The sequence below is a fragment of the Helianthus annuus genome, chromosome 14 (assembly GCF_002127325.2).
Source record: "Helianthus annuus cultivar XRQ/B chromosome 14, HanXRQr2.0-SUNRISE, whole genome shotgun sequence".
NCBI lineage: Eukaryota > Viridiplantae > Streptophyta > Magnoliopsida > Asterales > Asteraceae > Helianthus > Helianthus annuus.
This window is the reverse complement of record NC_035446.2, coordinates 92,858,826-92,878,187: the sequence shown is the minus strand read 5'-3', so window position 1 is coordinate 92,878,187 and position 19,362 is coordinate 92,858,826. Positions and strand designations below refer to the sequence as shown.

General features: G+C 33.9%; 1 protein-coding gene across 1 annotated transcript; it reads left to right on the top strand.

The window, feature by feature from the left end:
* The first annotated feature begins 8,480 nt into the window (after positions 1-8,480).
* LOC110908670 (beta-amyrin 28-monooxygenase) lies at positions 8,481-17,889 on the top strand. The gene is made up of 4 exons (XM_022153627.2): positions 8,481-9,023; positions 16,439-16,894; positions 17,025-17,212; positions 17,337-17,889. Exons 1-4 carry the CDS (start codon positions 8,507-8,509, stop codon positions 17,643-17,645), a joined length of 1,470 nt encoding a protein of 489 aa, XP_022009319.1. The 5' UTR covers positions 8,481-8,506; the 3' UTR covers positions 17,646-17,889.
* Positions 17,890-19,362: the final 1,473 nt, after the last annotated feature.

Sequence of the window (19,362 nt, the reverse complement as noted above, 5' to 3'; positions counted from 1 at the left end):
ACCTCTATTCCTCAACAAGATCCAGAATTTGAAAGAGTTGAAAGCGCTGAAGTGGAGATTACTGGAGTTAGAAAGTCAACACCTCAACCTTTACCTGTTAATAAAACAATTCATATTTCTGATAAAAGAGAAAAGACTCTAGATCAGCCGCCAAAAACAGTGGAAGAGCCAACATCAGCAACAAAGAAACCACAAACTTCGCAAAGCTCAAGCCACGGGTTTCCAAAGGTTCCTTCTGATCTTCCTTCTGGTTTTGATGATTGGTTCAATGATGGAAAGGTGAACGCATTGATGAGGAAAGTGAGTATTCTGGAGAAAGCGAAAGCCAAAGCTGAAGCAGAGCTTAAAGATGCGAAAGAAAAGCTGAAAGATGTTGAAGCAGAAAACGTTGCTCTTAGAAACGAAGTTGAAGAGTTATCAGATGTAGTTGAACAGCTTGCTGAGAAGATCATGGAGGTTAATGCTCAGTACAAAGTGATGGATGATTCTCACATGACTTTGTCGGAGATTGTTGGTGATCTGCACACATCTACTTCAAATGAAAATAAAGTTCTGAGGAAAGAAGTGGAAGCGTTGAGAGCTAATAAGGTAATCAAAGATGAACAACTCAACATGCTTTATACTGTGATAGAGAACAAGCTTGGAATCAATGTTCAAGCAGTCTACGACGAGATAGGGATCCAAAGAGTTGAGGCTCGGAGGATAGAAAGAGAGAAAAGCCATGTTGAAGAGGCTGCAGAGAAAAGAAAGGGTCTTGTGATCGATATGGAAGAGATTCTAGGATTGACTAGTCAACCTGAACCTTCTCAAGCTGATGAGGTAAATACTTCTAACGTTGAAGCTTCTAATGTTAATGATGTTGAAATGAAAGAAGCAGAAGTAGAGGTTGAGGCAAATGTTGAAGTGAATCTTGATATTATTCTGATTGAAGAAGTCAAGGATGTGATTCAAAGTATATTTCTAGCCTTGAACAAATTGAGGTTGAGCGTCGTAGATTGAAGGTTAGGATGAATAAGTACAAAGTTGTTGATGATGATAAAGAGTTGGATGAAATGTTTGGTGATGAAGATGAAGATGTAGATGATGATGACAAAGACGACAAAGACTACAAAGATAAAAAGGATGATAAGATGATAAGAATGATGATGATGATCAAGGTGCTACTGGTTTATTGATTACAAAGTCATCAGGTCCAAGTACTATGGAAGACTTTTTGAATGATGAGCTGAACGAGCAACGTGAAGAAGATCAACATCATGGAGAGTCGTCGTCTTGTACCAAGCATGCTATTGATGAGGTATTCCTTACACTTCCTAAAGTTATTTATTTGCATCATACAGAGGAAGAGGGGGAGTTAGTCGAGAACTGGACTAGGGATTCCATGTTAGAAGATTTGGATATGGACGATGAAGTCACTCCATTTCATTATTCTGGGTTAGATGATGATTTTCCTACTTTCAACGAATTGTTCTGATCTCACAACGAAGAGGAAGTTAGGAGGAAAGTGGTTGAGAAGATTGCTATTGAGGGTGTTCCTGAAACAGTATCGAAAGAAGATCTTTTGGAAGAACGAAAAAGATGGTTTAAAGTTATACATGGGGAGAGGAAGTTTAAGAGGCCGTTACATTCTTCACGAGAAATCCTGATAAGTCTCTTGGTGACATTCTGTCGTGGGGTTATCTAAAAGATTTGAAGGTTTACGCGATCAAGAGAGAGTTTCGAGTGCAGTACTTTGAATTCTTATCAGATATTAAAACGTTACCTTGGTGGGACGTAGAAGAACTGGTGCAGACAAAGAATATCAAGCAATACTACTACGGTCCTGAAGTTAAGTGTCACGAGCAGAATTTGTTGGATTATATAAAGCTGCAAGCAAAATCAAACTTTCCTGATTGGAAGCCACATCAACCAAAGCAAATACTGAAGATCGATCCTGCCACTGGTGAAAAAGATATCACGCTGAAAATCAGAAGACCAAGGTTTTTGAAGAATATGCCGCTACGAGCAATGGAGCAAGACTTTTATAAAGACTTTAAAGGTTGGATCTTCAACCCTAGTACTTCTGAAGCTGTGATTACATTGTTGGATGCCAAGATAGGTGATTGGAGACACATACACGTGTTAGATCCTATGTGGTTGGTGAATTGCTCTAAGAGAGACATCGAATGCTTATTCTTCAAGAAGATCGTCTACAACGAACCTGACAAAGTTCAAGCTCAGTAGTATCAAAAGTTAGTGAATGTATGTTTAGCGAAAGGATGAAAGAACTTAGAGCTAAAGCTGCTACACGGGCTAGTTGGAAGTTGAAATGGCCTGTAACTGACCAGACACCTATTGAATCTCAAGAAAAGAAGATACCAAGGTGGTCTAAAGCCAAAGATGGTGATCCAGAGTACAGGAAATGGTGGATTAACACTGGAAGACCTCTAAGGCAGAAAATGTTGGAAGAAAGGAAAGAAGAGAGGAGGAAGAAAGAAAGAGATAGAAGACGCAACAGGAAGGCACGTTAAAGAGTATACATGAAGAAAGACTACAGCTACATCCAAGGGGGAGTCTGTAGATGCATAATGTCTGTAGCTTTCATTTGTATTTAGTCTATATTAACCTGGTTGTTGTGTTTGCATAGTTTTGTATATGTTATATATCGAATCCGGGACGAAATGAAAGTTAACTCGTTTTGTAAAGTCCATCTGGACGGATGGAGTCCATCCGATCGAATGGACATAGTCATGCGAACAGATGATCATCCGAACGGCATGAGGTTTCTCCCGGATGGAGCGCGCCTATAAATAGAGGTTGTTGGTTCTCATTTGAGACAGACCTGTTTTGACATCTCTGGCAGAGCTCTTGCAAAATTTCTCTGGAACTTGTATTTTTCAACTATTCAGTGAGAATGAATGCTTTGAACGGTGTCTACGTTGTCGATCTTACTCCTACATCACAACTGGATTCCGCACAATCGTGATGATTGCAGATCTGACCTGAGTGAGTTCATTCAAACCGATTTCCCGGTATATATATATATATATATATATATATATATATATATATATATATATATATATATATATATATATGTGTGTGTGTGTGTGTGTGTGTTTTTGTGTGTGTGAGGGGTGTATATATACATATTATTATTAAAATGTAGGCAACAACAAAACCGGAGAAGGTTTTTGGAAGGAAATAGTAAAAAAATTCCATTCCATTATAGAGCAAGGTCCTTATCGAAAGGTCAATTCTGTCTCTTCCAAATGGCGGAAGATGAATACTACGCTCCAACATTTTTGTGGGATTTACAACAATTTGTATACAAATCCTCCAAGTTGTGGAACGACGAGGACATTTTAAAGAGGCGATGCATAGATACGAAGATCGTCACAAGCATCCTTTCCCACACGTGAGGGTGTGGGAAGTTATGAGGAAAGCTAACAAGTGGGTGCCGGTTCCAAACAAGGTTGCAACCACTAAATGGTCCAACACCACAGAGACTGGAAGTTACAGTGTGGGGGGCTCGGACGCCCGTTGTCAAATAAATATAAATGACGAGCCTGAGTTTGACGAGGATGTGAATAAAGTTCTGGAGGAGGAGCGTCCCAAAGGAAGGGACAAAGCCAAAAGGGCGGCGGCTGTAAAAAACAACTCTCATCAGGGGCAGTTCGAAAATGAAGGATTTGATGGCCCATTTCAATGCGTACACCGAGGTTACAACCGGAAAATAAAAGTGAAGAAACGTGAAGTCGACGAAAGGCTTAGGTTGAAGGAAGAGGCGGCAGAAAAAGAGGATTGGAAGATCATGATAACCGATATCAACACGTATCCGCTAGAAGACCGTGACATTTTGAGAAAAATGAAAGAAAATATAAAAAGATGGAGTTCATCGGTTTTTTATATTTAAGCAAATTAGTTTTTTTTAAGTTAAGATTTTTTAAGTAATTTAATGTTTTTTAAGTTATCTAATATTATAATTATTAAGTTATGTAATTTTGAACAAAAAAAAAAAAAAAAAAGACTCATCCTCCACACTCTAGACCCATTCTTAAGGTGTGAGGATGTCTCCTTGACGACATGACAACTTAGGTGGAAGCTATCCTTAACGGATGGGTCTCCTCCACACCCTCTACTCTTACAATTCAACCCTTTGACACTATTCAATGAAGAGTGATCTTGTTGTTTTTGTTTTTTTTTTAATTTTCTTATGTTATTATTTTAATTTAATTACTTTTGAGTAAGTTTTATTTCCTTATATAACTTGAAATATATGATATTTTATAAAATTTCAAATATGCCTTGTAATGTGGTTATTTTTAATTACGGATCGATATAAATTTACTTTCAACCGAGTTGTGATTAGTGATGTATAAGATATTAAAGTATAAACATACATGTCATTAAAGTCATCTTAAGGTTCAATTATATATATATATATATATATATATATATATATATATATATATATATATATATATATATAGTGGGGATCCTACGGAAAGTGTGTTTTTCCTAAAAAGTGTAAAAAGTCATAAAACACAATAATTTTAGGCATAAAACACACCTAAAACTCACAAATAATAGAATGAATATTACTAAAACACCATATTCAAACTCTAATAGTCCATAAAAACTTCAAACACACCATCGTATAACTATGAATATAAAACACACAATGCTAAACAACATAAAACACAATAATATTTGTCATTCCACAATCAGAGCCTTAACATCTAAAACACAACACAAAACCCACATACATGATGTTTTAGTAATCTTCATCATATTATTTGTGGGTTTTTGGTGTGTTTTATGGTTGACATTACGGTGTTTTATGACTTTTTACACTTTTTAGGAAATTTGGACTTTCTGGCCAACTCCTATCCTATATATATATATATATATATATATATATATATATATATATATATATATATATAGAAAGTATAATGTACTTCACGCCTTAACGTACATTAACGTACTTCACGAAATATATAACATGCGTAATTATTTTTTTTGACCAAAATAACGTGTGTGATTTTGGATCCCATGCGTGATTATGTGGTCACATGCGTGATTATATGTTCCATGCGTGATTATACCCCTGATCCAACGGTTACCATTGTCTCCTACGTGAAGTATGATAAGCCGTGAAGTATGTTAACCTTTATATATATATATATATATATATATATATATATATAAGGGGAGGTTCATTTGAGAAGAAAATTAAATTGAGAAGAAAAAAAACAAATGGTACAATTGTAAAACATTAAATAGTTTTTCTCTCATCTCATTTATTATTATTTTTGACTAATTAATTAGTCATAAAGACTATCATTCTCCACACTAAAATTTTGCCTACACATATCAAAATTTATCCTACACATATCAAAATTTATCTTACATATACTGAAATTTATCCTACACAACTCGTAATTCATCCTACGCACCTCATAATTTATCCTACACTTTAAACTAATTTTTTTCTTCTAATATATTTTTTTTGAAAATAAGTTACAAATTTAATTTAGTTATTAACTATTAAAAAGAAAGACTAACAATTAATGATCTATCTAATTTTACCAATATACCCTTATACCCATATTAAATATAAAAATTAAATGAAGTAAAATGAAGCATTTTTATTGGTTGAAGATTGTTCTTTTTTATTCTTAAAAAAAATTTCTTCTCATTTGAACCCTCCACTATATATATATATATATATATATATATATATATATATATATATGGGAATGTTCAAATGAAAACCACTAGTTAACGCGAAAACTCGAAAACTAACTAAAAAAACATTAAAAACATACCAAAATATTTTTTCATACCAATTTTTGCTATTTTAGGTATATAAAAATAACTTTTTTTTCAAAAAAAAAAATTGTAGTGCACATGTGTAATAGTACACGTGTGAATTATTACACATGTGCACTACATTTTTTTTTTGAAAAAAAGTTTTTTTATATATACAAAAACTAGCAATTTTTAATAAAAAAATTTGAAAAAAAAAATTGAAAAAAAAAATTTAGTGTGTTTTTTTACCCTTTTTTAGTTAGTTTTCGCGTTAAAAGTGGTTTTCATTTAAACCATCCCCTATATATATATACACACATATATAAAGTGATCCCCTTACTCTTTCCATTATTATAATAATATAATATAATGTCGTATAAAATTCCTGAATGCGATTGCGACGTGATTATTATTATCTACGTTACGTTTCGATGAAAGTTTATTCAAAATCGAATAGGTCAAATGTAATTTTTTTGTTCTTTACCTTTACAAAACGGACTATAATGGTTCGAACACCTTCGATATATGTATTTATATTATATCGGTACCTTAATGAACCGAACCGATATCGATTGAATGCCTGTGACGTTGAACATGGGAATCCAACTAGTATATACAATTAAGAAACCTATAAATGGTAAAATAATATTATTTTACTCAGTTTTTCATTTAAATATTATTATATTATTATTATTATTATTAAAACCTATATAAATTTGCAACTACTTTGAGCTTTAGTGACTTGTACTTTTGGCTTTGGATGTTTTTCAAAAAAAAACTTACCTTTTTTTCTTTTAACCCAAAAGTTTCTAACTTTTTCAATTTTAACCCTACATAATTTGTTTTTTTAACTTTATCCCAAAACTTTTCATTATTTGCAATTTAACTTCGTAACTTTTCTCACTTATACTTTTCATTTTTGGCAAATTTTCGTTTTACGTATAGTTCTAAATTTTCCAAGTTAATACGACGCAACATACGAGTGTGGTTCAACTTTTTTTATGTTTTTTTCTCAAATTTTGCAAGTTAACACGGCGCAACGTACACGTGTGGTTCAAAGTTTTTACCTCTATTTTTTCATGTTTGACAGGTTCGTCGCAACACGCAAATCCTAGGTCGAGTCAGTGTTGGTGGTCGATAACAATTGTGTGACATTAGTACTATTTGACATCGTTTTACGCCCCACCACAACGCGGGGTGTGCTTTGAGGGTTTTCCAAAGAAAAAATGGTTATGCATATGGTTGTCGTAAGCTTGGCTTTGGAGGTTTTAAAAAAAAAATGATTTTTTTTACTTTTCACCCAAAAGTATTTCACAAATTACTTTTACCCCAACACTATTTGTTTTTTTACTTTTAACCCAAAACTTTTTATCTTTGGCAATCTATCCTTACAACTTTTTTTACTTTCAACTTTGGTCCTTTATAGTTTTCATTTTTCGCAAATTTTTCGCTTTATGATTGGTTCTAAATTTTGTGACTTAACACATTGCAACGTGCATCTTTGATTTAACCTTCTAACGTTTCGTTCTAAATTTTACGAGTTAACACGACGCAACGTGCGTGTGTCGGTCAACATTGTCTATTTTTTCCCGTTTGACAGGTTTAACATAACGTACGAATCCTAGATCGACTTATTTATAACTAAAGAATCCCCGCCGCATTGCGGCGGGTCTCAATTCTAGTTATAATTAATTTTCAACAACTTTTGTTTTTCTTTTTTTTTTCATTGAACTACTGGGTTTTAAAATTATGCATGTCATTGTGATGTGTCTAATTTTATTTACATCTTTGTATAAATTTTTTCAGAAACCCTGTTGTCCGTAGTACTAACACAAACATACATTCTATCAAAGTTACGTCACATTTAGGTTATTTTTTAATATATTTATATCGTTTACCTTGCCATTGTGACGTGATAGTTATAATCTAGTTATAAATTTCGTGATGAGTATTCATAATATTGTATTCTTTTTTCATATCATAAGTTATAGCGAGTGTCAATATAGTACATGTGTTCTGACGAACCGAGGTGATAGTACAATGCCAACAATATCAATACCATGACGATTCCAACTGAACAAGTAATAACATCGGTACTCTCAAAACCGTTATTAGTATTCATTTATATGACTTTCGATCAATATAAAACACGTGTCGACATCCTTTTGAGCAAACTATGACTTTATTTTTTTTTTTGTTTCTTCGGTTGCTATACCATGTACTGTACTGGTACCGTATCGATATCGTAAGTAGTCAAACCGATACCAACCAAATTTCCATGTTCCCCTTGTATGACACCTATTTTAAGCGTATATTAGTTAACTTCATCTTTTTTTCTAATAAGAGAAGGCAATTCGGTCATTTTATATGTAATTTTGTTAACTAAAAGAGCAATTCGGCCATATATAAATGACTGAATTGTCTTTCTCGTTAACAGAAAAAATGGATGAAATTAACACAATGGACTAAAATGGCAACGCTGAAACCTTTTTTAACCCACAGGCAAAAAATGAAACCTCTGAATTAAACTGTCAAAATGGCCCAACCCATATGGACTTGACATTTAACTTCTTTTTTTTTTTTTTTTCGATTGATATGAGGAGTGCAGGTGATAGTTGACTACATAAATATTAACAAGTATTATTAAATTTTTCTCTTCACTTAATATGCGTTTACGACTTCACTTTGATTCGCACACGCGAATATAAGTATGGACGAACAGCCAGGGGCTCACACACAAACAATGATTCAAGTTCTCACTCCGCTTCTCCTCTTCGTCGCTTTATACGTCTTCTGGAATGTTTACAATAAAAGAAGCAAAATCAATCTTCCACCGGGAAGCTTCGGATGGCCGTTTCTGGGAGAAACTCTCGCGTTGGTACGTGCAAACTTGGATGGAGTTCCAGAGAGATTCGTTCAAGAACGGATCGAAAAATACGGCAGCTCTCTAGTGTTTAAGACGTCATTACTTGGCGAACGTGTGGCCGTACTGTGTGGTCCTGCCGGCCACAAATTTCGGTTTGCGAATGAGAACAAGCTGGTGGGTGCGTGGTGGCCGTTGCCGATTACGAGGCTTTTGGGGGAGAGCCTGATTACAACTGGTGGCGATGAAGCAAAGTGGATAAGGAGGAGGATGTTATCGTATCTTGGTCCCGATGCTTTCGCCACTCACTATATTGCGACTATGGATGTTGTCACTCGTCGCCATATCGATATTCATTGGCGAGGTATTCTTTTTCTTTCTATTGCAAATAAGTTACGACTGTGGATGGTACAATTGAATTAACTATCTGTAAGGACGTCCGGATTTCCATGCACATAACGCACAAACGCTTATGTAATACATACATAATATTTTATTATTTTTCTTTATAAAAAAATGGTGTTTAAAAGTGGACAAATATAAGTAGAAATTAGTGGGCGCGATGCGTAAGAATTTTGGTCTATATCGGTTGGATTCCTTTGCAATATCAACACTCTCTATAGAAACCTAAAAAATAACGTCTTCATATATTAAAAAGGGAATCGACACATTATTTTATTGAAAGTACTGATGCCAGTACCGACGTTAGGTAGAAATCGGTTCAGTTCGTCAGATTACGTGTACATTATAGACACTCGTATAGCATACAATACCAAGATATATTCTAGAAAAAATTACACCGTTGGTACTTGTGGTTTCTACCAAATTTCAATGTTGGGTACTAATAGTTTTTTTTGTTGCAAAATCAGGTATTAATGTTCTAATACCTTACAATGTTAAGTAATAAGGCCAAATCTTGTCACAATGTTGAGTACTATAGCCAAACATTGTTAACTTTTTTTGTTAAGTCTTACTAAAAGGACTAAAATTCCCTTTCATATCTAGAGAGTCTATTTTTTTTAATTAATTATATTTGACTAAAATAATGTATAGTTTTATTTATATTTATATTTTTTGTTTTATTTTTTTATAAAATTAAATGGATTTGAAGTTTATTATTTATAAACTTTGAGTTTATATATAATAATATGCTAGTAAAATAAACTTTTTAACTTAATCTAAATAATATTATATATAAATTCAAAGTTTATAAAAAGTAAACTTCAAATCCGTATAATTTGAAAAAAAAATATATAAATAAAACAGAAAAATATAAAAAATATAAATATAAATATAAATAAATCTTTAGCTTATTTTAGTCAAATATAATTAATTAAAAATAGACTCTCTATTAACTAAAGGACATTTTAGTCAGTTTATTAAGACTTAACAAGGTTTGGCCTTAGTACTCAACATTGTGATAAATTAGAAAGTTAATACGTGATTTTGCAACAAAAAACTAAAAAAAAATGGAATGCGGGGTACCATTAGCCCCGGGAGGCTTCTCCCTCCCCAGACAGCACTACCGCATAGCCGTCTGGCGGTGAGTCCCCAACACCGAGATCGAAGAGCCTGTGGAGTGGTGTGCTGGCCACAGGATTCGAACCCAGGACCTCAAGGATGAAGTTGGGTGCGGTGGCCACTGGGCTGACACCCAGTGGTTGCAACAAAAAACTATTAGTACCCTATATTGAAATTTGACAGAAACCAAAAGGACCAACGGTGTAATTTTTTTCTATATTCTATTTCGAATAGAACTCAATTTTCAACAAAATGTATAACGAACCGTCAAGAAAATAAATTACACAAATCTGCATACTTAGTTGTTTTTTAAACTAACGAACACAAGTACTGGAGAAAAATTAAATTAGTTAAAAAATAAACAGGTCAAATGTATATATTATTAATTGTATAAGCATAAAAATACATATTATATAACTAAATTCTAAAACTTATTAAAAGTTAGTGAATCAGTTAAAAGTTTTGAACTTTATAAAATATTACTTAACTAGGTTTTATCCCCGCCGCGTTGCGGCCTGGAGTCGGGGCTTACAATTTAAGGCACAACGTATACAATGTTAGATTGGAGGGCCACGCGTTACAGCGGTGAAGGTTAAATAACATCAAACATTAACCATGTAAAGCCTACCACAACACAAAACTTTAAAAACATCAATAAACTTGAATTGCACAAATGAAAAAAACGACCTGCTAAGCTTTCATAGCCCAACCTGCTAGTAATTTGATCTGGAAAAAAACATGCTCTTCGCCTGTGCATTAATAGCCAAAAATCAAAGCACCGTACAAAATTTCCAGAATCACCAACGCAAGAAGCAAAATTGGCAAACGCAAATCATCATAATAAAACTATGATGTAGATAGAAGTGAACAACAACCTTCAATTGGTTGTTGGAAAACGCAAGAACGTCGGAGAACACTAACTGGTGTTACTTTCTTGTTCTAGAGAGAGAGAGAGAGTGCACGCTTGTTGTGAGATGTGAAATGAGAGAACAAAACAACACCACGATAACAAACCAATGACATATACAAAACAAACATTATGCACATGGTATAACTTGAAATACAACATTATATTGCAAATTTACATTATAACACCACCATAACAAACCAATCACTATACAAAACCAATATTATGCATATGGTACAACTTGCAAATTTACATTATAACACCACCATAACAAACCAATCACTATACAAAACCAATATTATGTATATGGTACAACTTGTAATGCAACATTATGTTGCAAATTTATATTATATAAATATCTTAAGTTTTAGTAATATAAAAATACATCAAAAAGTTCTATAGACTAATATTTTCGGCATTTGCCAGAAAGATGTTTACGTTTTGATTAATAGAACATGTGTTGACCCATCATAGTTTACTCTATCATCATGTAACTGTAAAAGAGAGAGAAGAGGGTTTCACCAAGTTGAAAGTGTATAAGACTATCTGATGTGGAGGGGCTTAAGTTGGGGGTATTGGTTGACACGTAGTAGATGTGGGCTTCATCAGTCCATATCTAAAAATATGGGTTTGGGAGCGGCGTAGGCAGGCCAACGTGGGGTGTCATGTGGTTTTATTTTTTATTTATTATTTTATTTATTTTTTTTAATTTTGCAATTATATAAAAAACACAACTTATATTAATTAAAAAAAGTTAAATAAAAGACAATTTTAAAATGTAAAAAAACATAGTTAATAAATCGTAAAATATAAAAAAACCTTCTTATTAAATCCTAAAAAATAAAAAAGCCAACTTATTAAATCTTACAAAAAAATAAAAAAATTACAAAGTACGGTAAATATTAAAGTGGGGAACCCACTTAAACTCCGTATTCCCATCGTGCCTGTACTCGATCTTCACGATCTCCACTCGATCGTCGTGGGTCAAGTCGCCCGTAGGGACACGGTCGAAGCAAACTTTAAACCGATCCAACCTCGGTTTAAGCTCACGCCATTTGTGTTGATACGCGTTTAAGTTGTGACGCGTATTCCCGACGTGTTGTTGGTATTGTTGGAACGCACCATTTTCGACTTTTTGGTGTGGGTTTGGTTGAAGAAAAATGGGAAAATGTTAAAACTGTGTTGGGTAATGGTTGAAGAAGAATGGGAAAATATGTAATTTTAGGTGAGTATCTATAGGTTAAAAAATTAAAATTTTTTTTAAATTCGAAGATAGGGCTATAAACACTTGGTTTTGAATGTTTAGATGTTTATCTTATTAGGATAATTTTAGTTATTTTATGTTTTAGTTGGCATTTTTTATATGCTTTTGAAAACGAGATGTTTTATATAATTTTGGAATTTTATTAGCCTTTTTTTATATTATTTGTAGTTTTATTGATATGTAATTTTGATGAAAATAGCAGCGAGAAAAAAAATCTGAATTAAAAACCAATATTACAAACTAAACCAATATTCCAGTAATCAGTGTGTAAAAAATGGTGGCACAACTCGGTCGCAAATTGCGTAAAAAACGGTGGCTATTGTGTAAAAAATGGTGACAATATCGGTGGCTAAATGGTATCAAAACTCACAAATTGTGTAAAAGATGGTGGCTAAATGGTGGCAATATCGGTGGCTAACTGGTATTAAAACATGCAAAAACGATGGCTAAATGGTGGCAATATCAATGGCTAAATGGTATGAAACGCGTCACAACTTGGTGGCAAACAAGGCTGGCGTAGCAAACATGAAGCGGTGGAAAATAATTTTTACCAATTTTGTGGTGGTAAAAGTAAGGTAGCAAAATATAAAAATGATGGCTATTTGGTGGGATTAGGGTAATTGACACGGGTGTTTTTGTCACCACATTTTCGGTGGCAAACTGATGACAACAAGTAAATTGCTACCATTTTGTAAAAAAAAAAAAAATTACATGATAAAAACCATGTTTTCTAGTGGCCAATGGCTACCCCCAAACGGCTATATCGAACCGGCCAATCAAAGTCAGCCATGTCACACACCCCACAACTTAAAAGAGAAGAGGGTTGCACCAACTACTTGTACAATCTGCAAGAACAATGTAAAAGTTTAAGGGTGATTTTACTCACAAACCTTAGTTGCCAAATGATATACGTGAATGGGAATCAGATTATTTAGGCTATCGGGTATGGGGTCAGCGGAGGGACGTTGAGCCCCGTCCTGGCCCGTCCACACCACCCCCACTTGCCTCGTCCCCGTCTCTCACGTCCTTCCCTCGATGCCTTCGATGGCCCTCTCTCTTTTTATCACACACACACACACATACATACATACATACATACATACATACATACATACATACATACATACATACATACATACATACATACATACATACATACATACATACATACATACATACATACATACATACATACATACATACATACATACATACATACATACATACATACATACATACATACATACATACATACATACATACATACATACATACATACATACATACATACATACATACATACATACATACATACATACATACATACATACATACATACATACATACATACATACATACATACATACATACATACATACATACATACATACATACATACATACATACATACATATGTATGTATATATAAAGGGGTCCATCCCCACACCATAGCCCACCACTTTAGTCTCATCCTTCACACCTGCTGATGTGGACCTCTACGTGACGGATCATACTTAAGGGACTACCTTCTTCCACACCTCGTAGCCTTAGAATTTTTAATTCATCGATTACAAGAGATTACATGTTATCAGCAGTATAATACACAATTTTGGAGATCTATATTTAGAATCTTTTTGGATAGAGTAAAGTTCTTTTTGAGTCTCTGTGGTTTGTGCATTTTAACCATTTGAATCCAAAAACCAAACTTGTCTTGATTTGAGTCCCTGTGCTCTCTAATCTTAACCATTTGAGTCCCTGTGGTCTCTAATTTTAACCATTTGAATTCAAAAACCAAATGTTTCTAATTTGAATGTTGTTTACGTTTTGGATTCAAATTGTTAAAATTAGAAACCACAGGGACTCAAATCAAGACAAGTTTGATTTTTAGATTTAAATGGTTAAAATACACAAACCACATGGACTCAAAAAGGACTTTAGTCTTTTGGATATATCACCATCCACGTTCCAACCCACAAGTTGCTGATACATAGAGATCTACATTTGTGATGCCATACCTCTAGTAGGGATTTTGATTCTAGTAATAGAAATAAGGATACACAAAACTGGGTAATTCACTAATAACAGTATATCATAAAAAAGAAAATATAATTTGATTATTATTCTCTAATAATTTGTAATATTTAACTTAAAAAAGTTTAAATACACGCTTTTTGTTAGTTTTTATGGTCGATATTTCGATATAATAAATTTTATGAAACACTAAGTTCTTTCTATACATTTACGAGATTAAAAATACTCTATTTTTCAAAAACACAAGTTTTAGTAAAATTTGTGTCCGAATGTCGAAAAAAAATAAACTAAAGTGAGTTTGAATTCTTTCAAGAAGTTAAATATCGCTAAGTTTTAGAGAGAAAAATTGTATATTATATAAATAGTTTTTTACAATCGCCGCGTTGAGGCGAACGTATTTTGTTAGTTAGTCTGTGTTTACAAGTGTTTTGAAATCACTACGAGCGCGTTGCGCATGGAAACCGCTGACAAGGAAAAAAAGAAAATATAGAAAAAACACTAAAAGATAACCAAAAGAAAAACAACCAAAAAAGTTGTATGGTAATAATGTTGTTCGTATGAAACCTGTGGTTGGAGATGAGCAAATGATACTGGGTACTGGTACCGAATTTCCCAAACCAAAAAATCTTAAGTACCAATTCGGTACTTTTGGTGTTCCTGGTACCGGTTCGCTACCATTTTTTACCTTCATATACAAGTACCGTAATTGGTATTTTCTGTACCAGTACCGATTCAGTATTGGTTGGTACCGAGCCCATCCCTACCCCTGAAACTAAAAAAAGAAATCATTAAAAGTTGAAGAAAATAAAAAAAAATTGCACGATACCGTTGTTGTTCATACGACATCCATGATCAGGGATAAGCAAATGGTACCGGGTAGCAGTACCGAATTTCCCGAACTAAAAGATTTTCAAAATCAATTCGATACCGAATTTTTGTGTTTTATGTATCAGGCTGGTGTCGGTTTACCGTACTGGTATTTTCAATACTAGTACCGATTGACAAAAGCTTATCTAACTTAAAAAGTAAAGAAGATAATAAAACTATTAAAAAAAACCATATATATTATAACTTTCACTATTCAAAGCATTGTACTATTAATATACAGGAGAATTGTTTGAAAAGAAATAAACAAGAATTCAATTTTTCTTTGCCACTTTTTCAAATACACTATCCGTTTTTCCACAAAGTACCTCGAAACATCTACATCTACAAACCCTAAAACCACCTAGCTAAAAGGACCTTCCATTAGAGCATACACATCGTCGACTTCGGACAAGGCTAGGCCGACGAGGATGGTTCGGTGGGATGGTGATCCGGTAAAGTAGACGAGGGTAATTCACTACAAAGATTCAATAAAAGAATGGCAAGAAAACATATGAATGAAGATGAAGACATGGCTCTGGTCAACTCTTAGATGGACTTCTAGATAATAGACAGGGAGGCGTTTCAATTAGAGAACTCTTATTTGAAGTATTTCGTCAACGTGTAGGAGAAACTAATCGTTCTACGAGCGCCACTTTATCAAGGTTTCATACTCTGTTCGTGGAGGTTCGCCGATTTCATGCATTCTTCAACTTCATGATGGCTCAAAGTGACATTATACCAGAGGCACAAGCGATTGCCCGGGCCCCTCGGAATATGAAAACATATACAATAGAAGATTTGGTCACAATGTGTCCTAACAATTAATAAGAAACCATCCCCATATGCAACATGTTGTGCATCCGGATGTCAACTCCGATGGTTCAGAAGTTGATGATTATGTTTTATTATCTGGTTTTTTAGCTTTAGTTATCTAGTTTTGTTTATGTTTAATTATGTTGTTTGTTTAGATTTAATTATATATATAACGAGAGACTACTGGTTTCTTTTAAGGATAACCAAGGAGGAGATGGTAACCTAGAGAACATTATGTCAGAAAGTCTTGTGAATGTTCGAAGTTAATCACGATTTCCCAAAAATTTGCTTCATTTCAAAATTCCACATTGAAATCACACAAATATTTCTCATGAGTAAATAGTAATGTTTGGTTTCAATGCATACATGTATGAAGGCAAGGAACAGGTAAACGTATTCCAAACCGTTAAGTTATACGCCTTTGAGCTTGCTTGCCGTTTATTTCTTAGCCTCGAGGAGCCAAACCACATTGCAAAACTTGCTTCCTTGTTCAACATATTTTTGAAAGGAATGCTGGAGTGGCCTATAAGTTTCCCAGGGACACGGTTTTATAGCGCAATTAAGGCAACAGATACCATTAGGATGGATCTCATGATGATTATCAAAGCAAGAAGAGTGGAAATTGAAGAAGGAAAGGTGTCATCTTCACAAGACCTCTTATCGCATTTGCTTACATCTTCAGACGAAAATGGTAGGTATTTAACGGAGAAAGACATTGCAAACAACATCTTGGTACTACTCTTTGCTGGTCATGACACCTCCACTGCTGCTATCACTTTTCTCATCAAGAGTCTTGGTGAACACCCTGATATTTATGACAAAGTGTTGAAAGGTTAGTTATATACTTGTATATATTTTGTATCATTAACATACTTCAGTAGACATGCTTTCGGACAATTTATGTGTCACATGTCTTTAGATCAAATTTTAACAAATAATGGGTGAATGACAATTACTTTTAGAGCAATTAGAGATTTCTAAGGCAAAGGAAGTTGGGGGATTGCTAAATTGGGAGGACATACAAAAGATGAGATACTCTTGGAATGTAGTATCTGAAGTCATGAGACTAAATCCACCTGCCACTGGAGCCTTTAGAGAGGCCCTGGTGGATATAGAGTATGCAGGTTATACGATCCCCAAAGGATGGAAGGTAACAAACTTTGCATTTACTTCAGTAAACAAAATATACTTCCGATGAGGATATATAACAATATAAACATATATGAACTGTTGAATAAAACTGACATTGTAATCCTTTCATGTTGCATTTTCAGATATACTTAAGTTATGCGTCATTACATAAGGATATCGCTAACTTTGAAGATGTGACACGGTTCGATCCATCAAGGTTTGAAGGTGCAGGACCAACTCCATTCACATATGTGCCATTTGGAGGGGGTCCTAGGATGTGTGTAGGGAAAGAATTTGCTAGATTGGAAATACTTACCTTCCTTCATGACATCGTAACCAATTTCAAATGGGAACTGTTGATACCTGAAGAGAAAATTGAATATGATCCTATGCCTATTCCTGTAAAAGGGCTTCCGATTCGCCTCCGTCCTCATCAGGTTGAATTATTTTAGCATGAATCAGTGTTTCACATAATAATTCAAATTGTGGTATCATTTGAGCTAGAACCTTTTGATTTGCTAACTCAAATGATGATGAGTCAAATAAAGAATTCCGGTCACTACGAGTAGTTCCTAGTTTGTGGCTAAATAAATTCTAGTTTTGTTATGTCGAGTCATTGTTAACTGTTCATTATTTCCCTTTGTTGTATAACTTTATTCAGCATTGTGGTATCAAAACGTGGTTGATTCATGGGCATAGTGTGTGTGAAGGTTTCTTCATTCAGTATTTCTCTTGTACTTAATGATTGGGAATTGTAGCCTATAATTAGAGAAAATATTTCCGGGGATAGTAAACAAAAGAGTAGAAATATTTTGCAACAGAGGTTCTTCAAACTCTAACATAGGGATGAGATCGGTACCGATACTGAAATTAAGGAAAAATGGATACCGATACTGTACAGAATATACCGATTCGGTACCGGTGTTTTGGTATTTTACCGCATTGGTACCGCTTTGGTGTTTTCCATTGTTTTACTTGATCTCCATAACCAATGCATACGAACCATTGTATTACAAAAAAGTTTAAATTAGAGAAATTAGCCTGTAATAATCCCTAGTAGATGTCGTTAGCCATTGGCAGTTCCACTTTTGAATATTCCTCCAACCAGTCCAACCTTTCACCTATTGATTATTACAAGCCAATTTTCCTTTAAATTATCGTACTAGTTTAAAAACAATAACTAATCAAGATCTAAGAATTATCATACTAATTTAAAAACAATCGTCACAAGTTGTTTGTTATCATACTAAGTTGACAACATGTTAGTTGAAAATGTTGCCTGATAGAATGGTAAAAACAAAAATAAAATATTAACATGCACAAAACGATTATGCTTTTTCACTTGACTATTATTTTAACTAATAACATGCTTTTTTATTTTATTAATAATGTTAGATGATAAGATGGAAGTAACTCAGTAACATACAAAAACAAAGTCTTTGAATTTTGAAAGTGAACAATCTAAAATTTGTGATATGTGTGAAGAATGTTGATGAAAAGATAAGCGAACAATTTGGTTTTGATTATTTGACTTTTGAATCTCAAAACATAAACAATCTAAAATTGTAAATAATCTAAAATTCTGAAATTTTGCTAACCGACTCGCTTAACTCAAATTTCTCTTGTTATGAACAATCTACATCCATTATAAATAATCTACTATTACCGTAATTCGATACTAATACCGTTTTTACCGAAAAAATACCGCTACTGATAATGTTATTTACTGATACCGAAATTCGAAAATATCTAATACCGGCCAGGTACCGTTTATTATCAGACGGTACGGTAACGGTATGGTACCGGTAAGATACTGGTATTTCGGTAAAAAAATCTCATCCCTACTGAAGAAACAGTGATCTAAATTGACCGAAGTCAATCAGATCTGGGGTTTAGTTTTTGTATAAAAAGGTTAATCCTCTCGTCGATTGCTGGTTGGGAATTACTTACCGGAGAACACTTCAAAACAGAAAGCCGTTAGACTCGCCACATGGAGAATGCGGGTTCTCCCCGTGACCACCCTCCGGCGTGAGAATAATTACGGTGATCTCAAGAGGAAAAATGAAGCAGTAATGGTGAATATGTGAAAGTGGCTTGTGAGATCATACCTGAAGTCTCTTATTTATACCCGGATTTTGGCGCCAAAAATGTGTAACAAAGATAGTAATG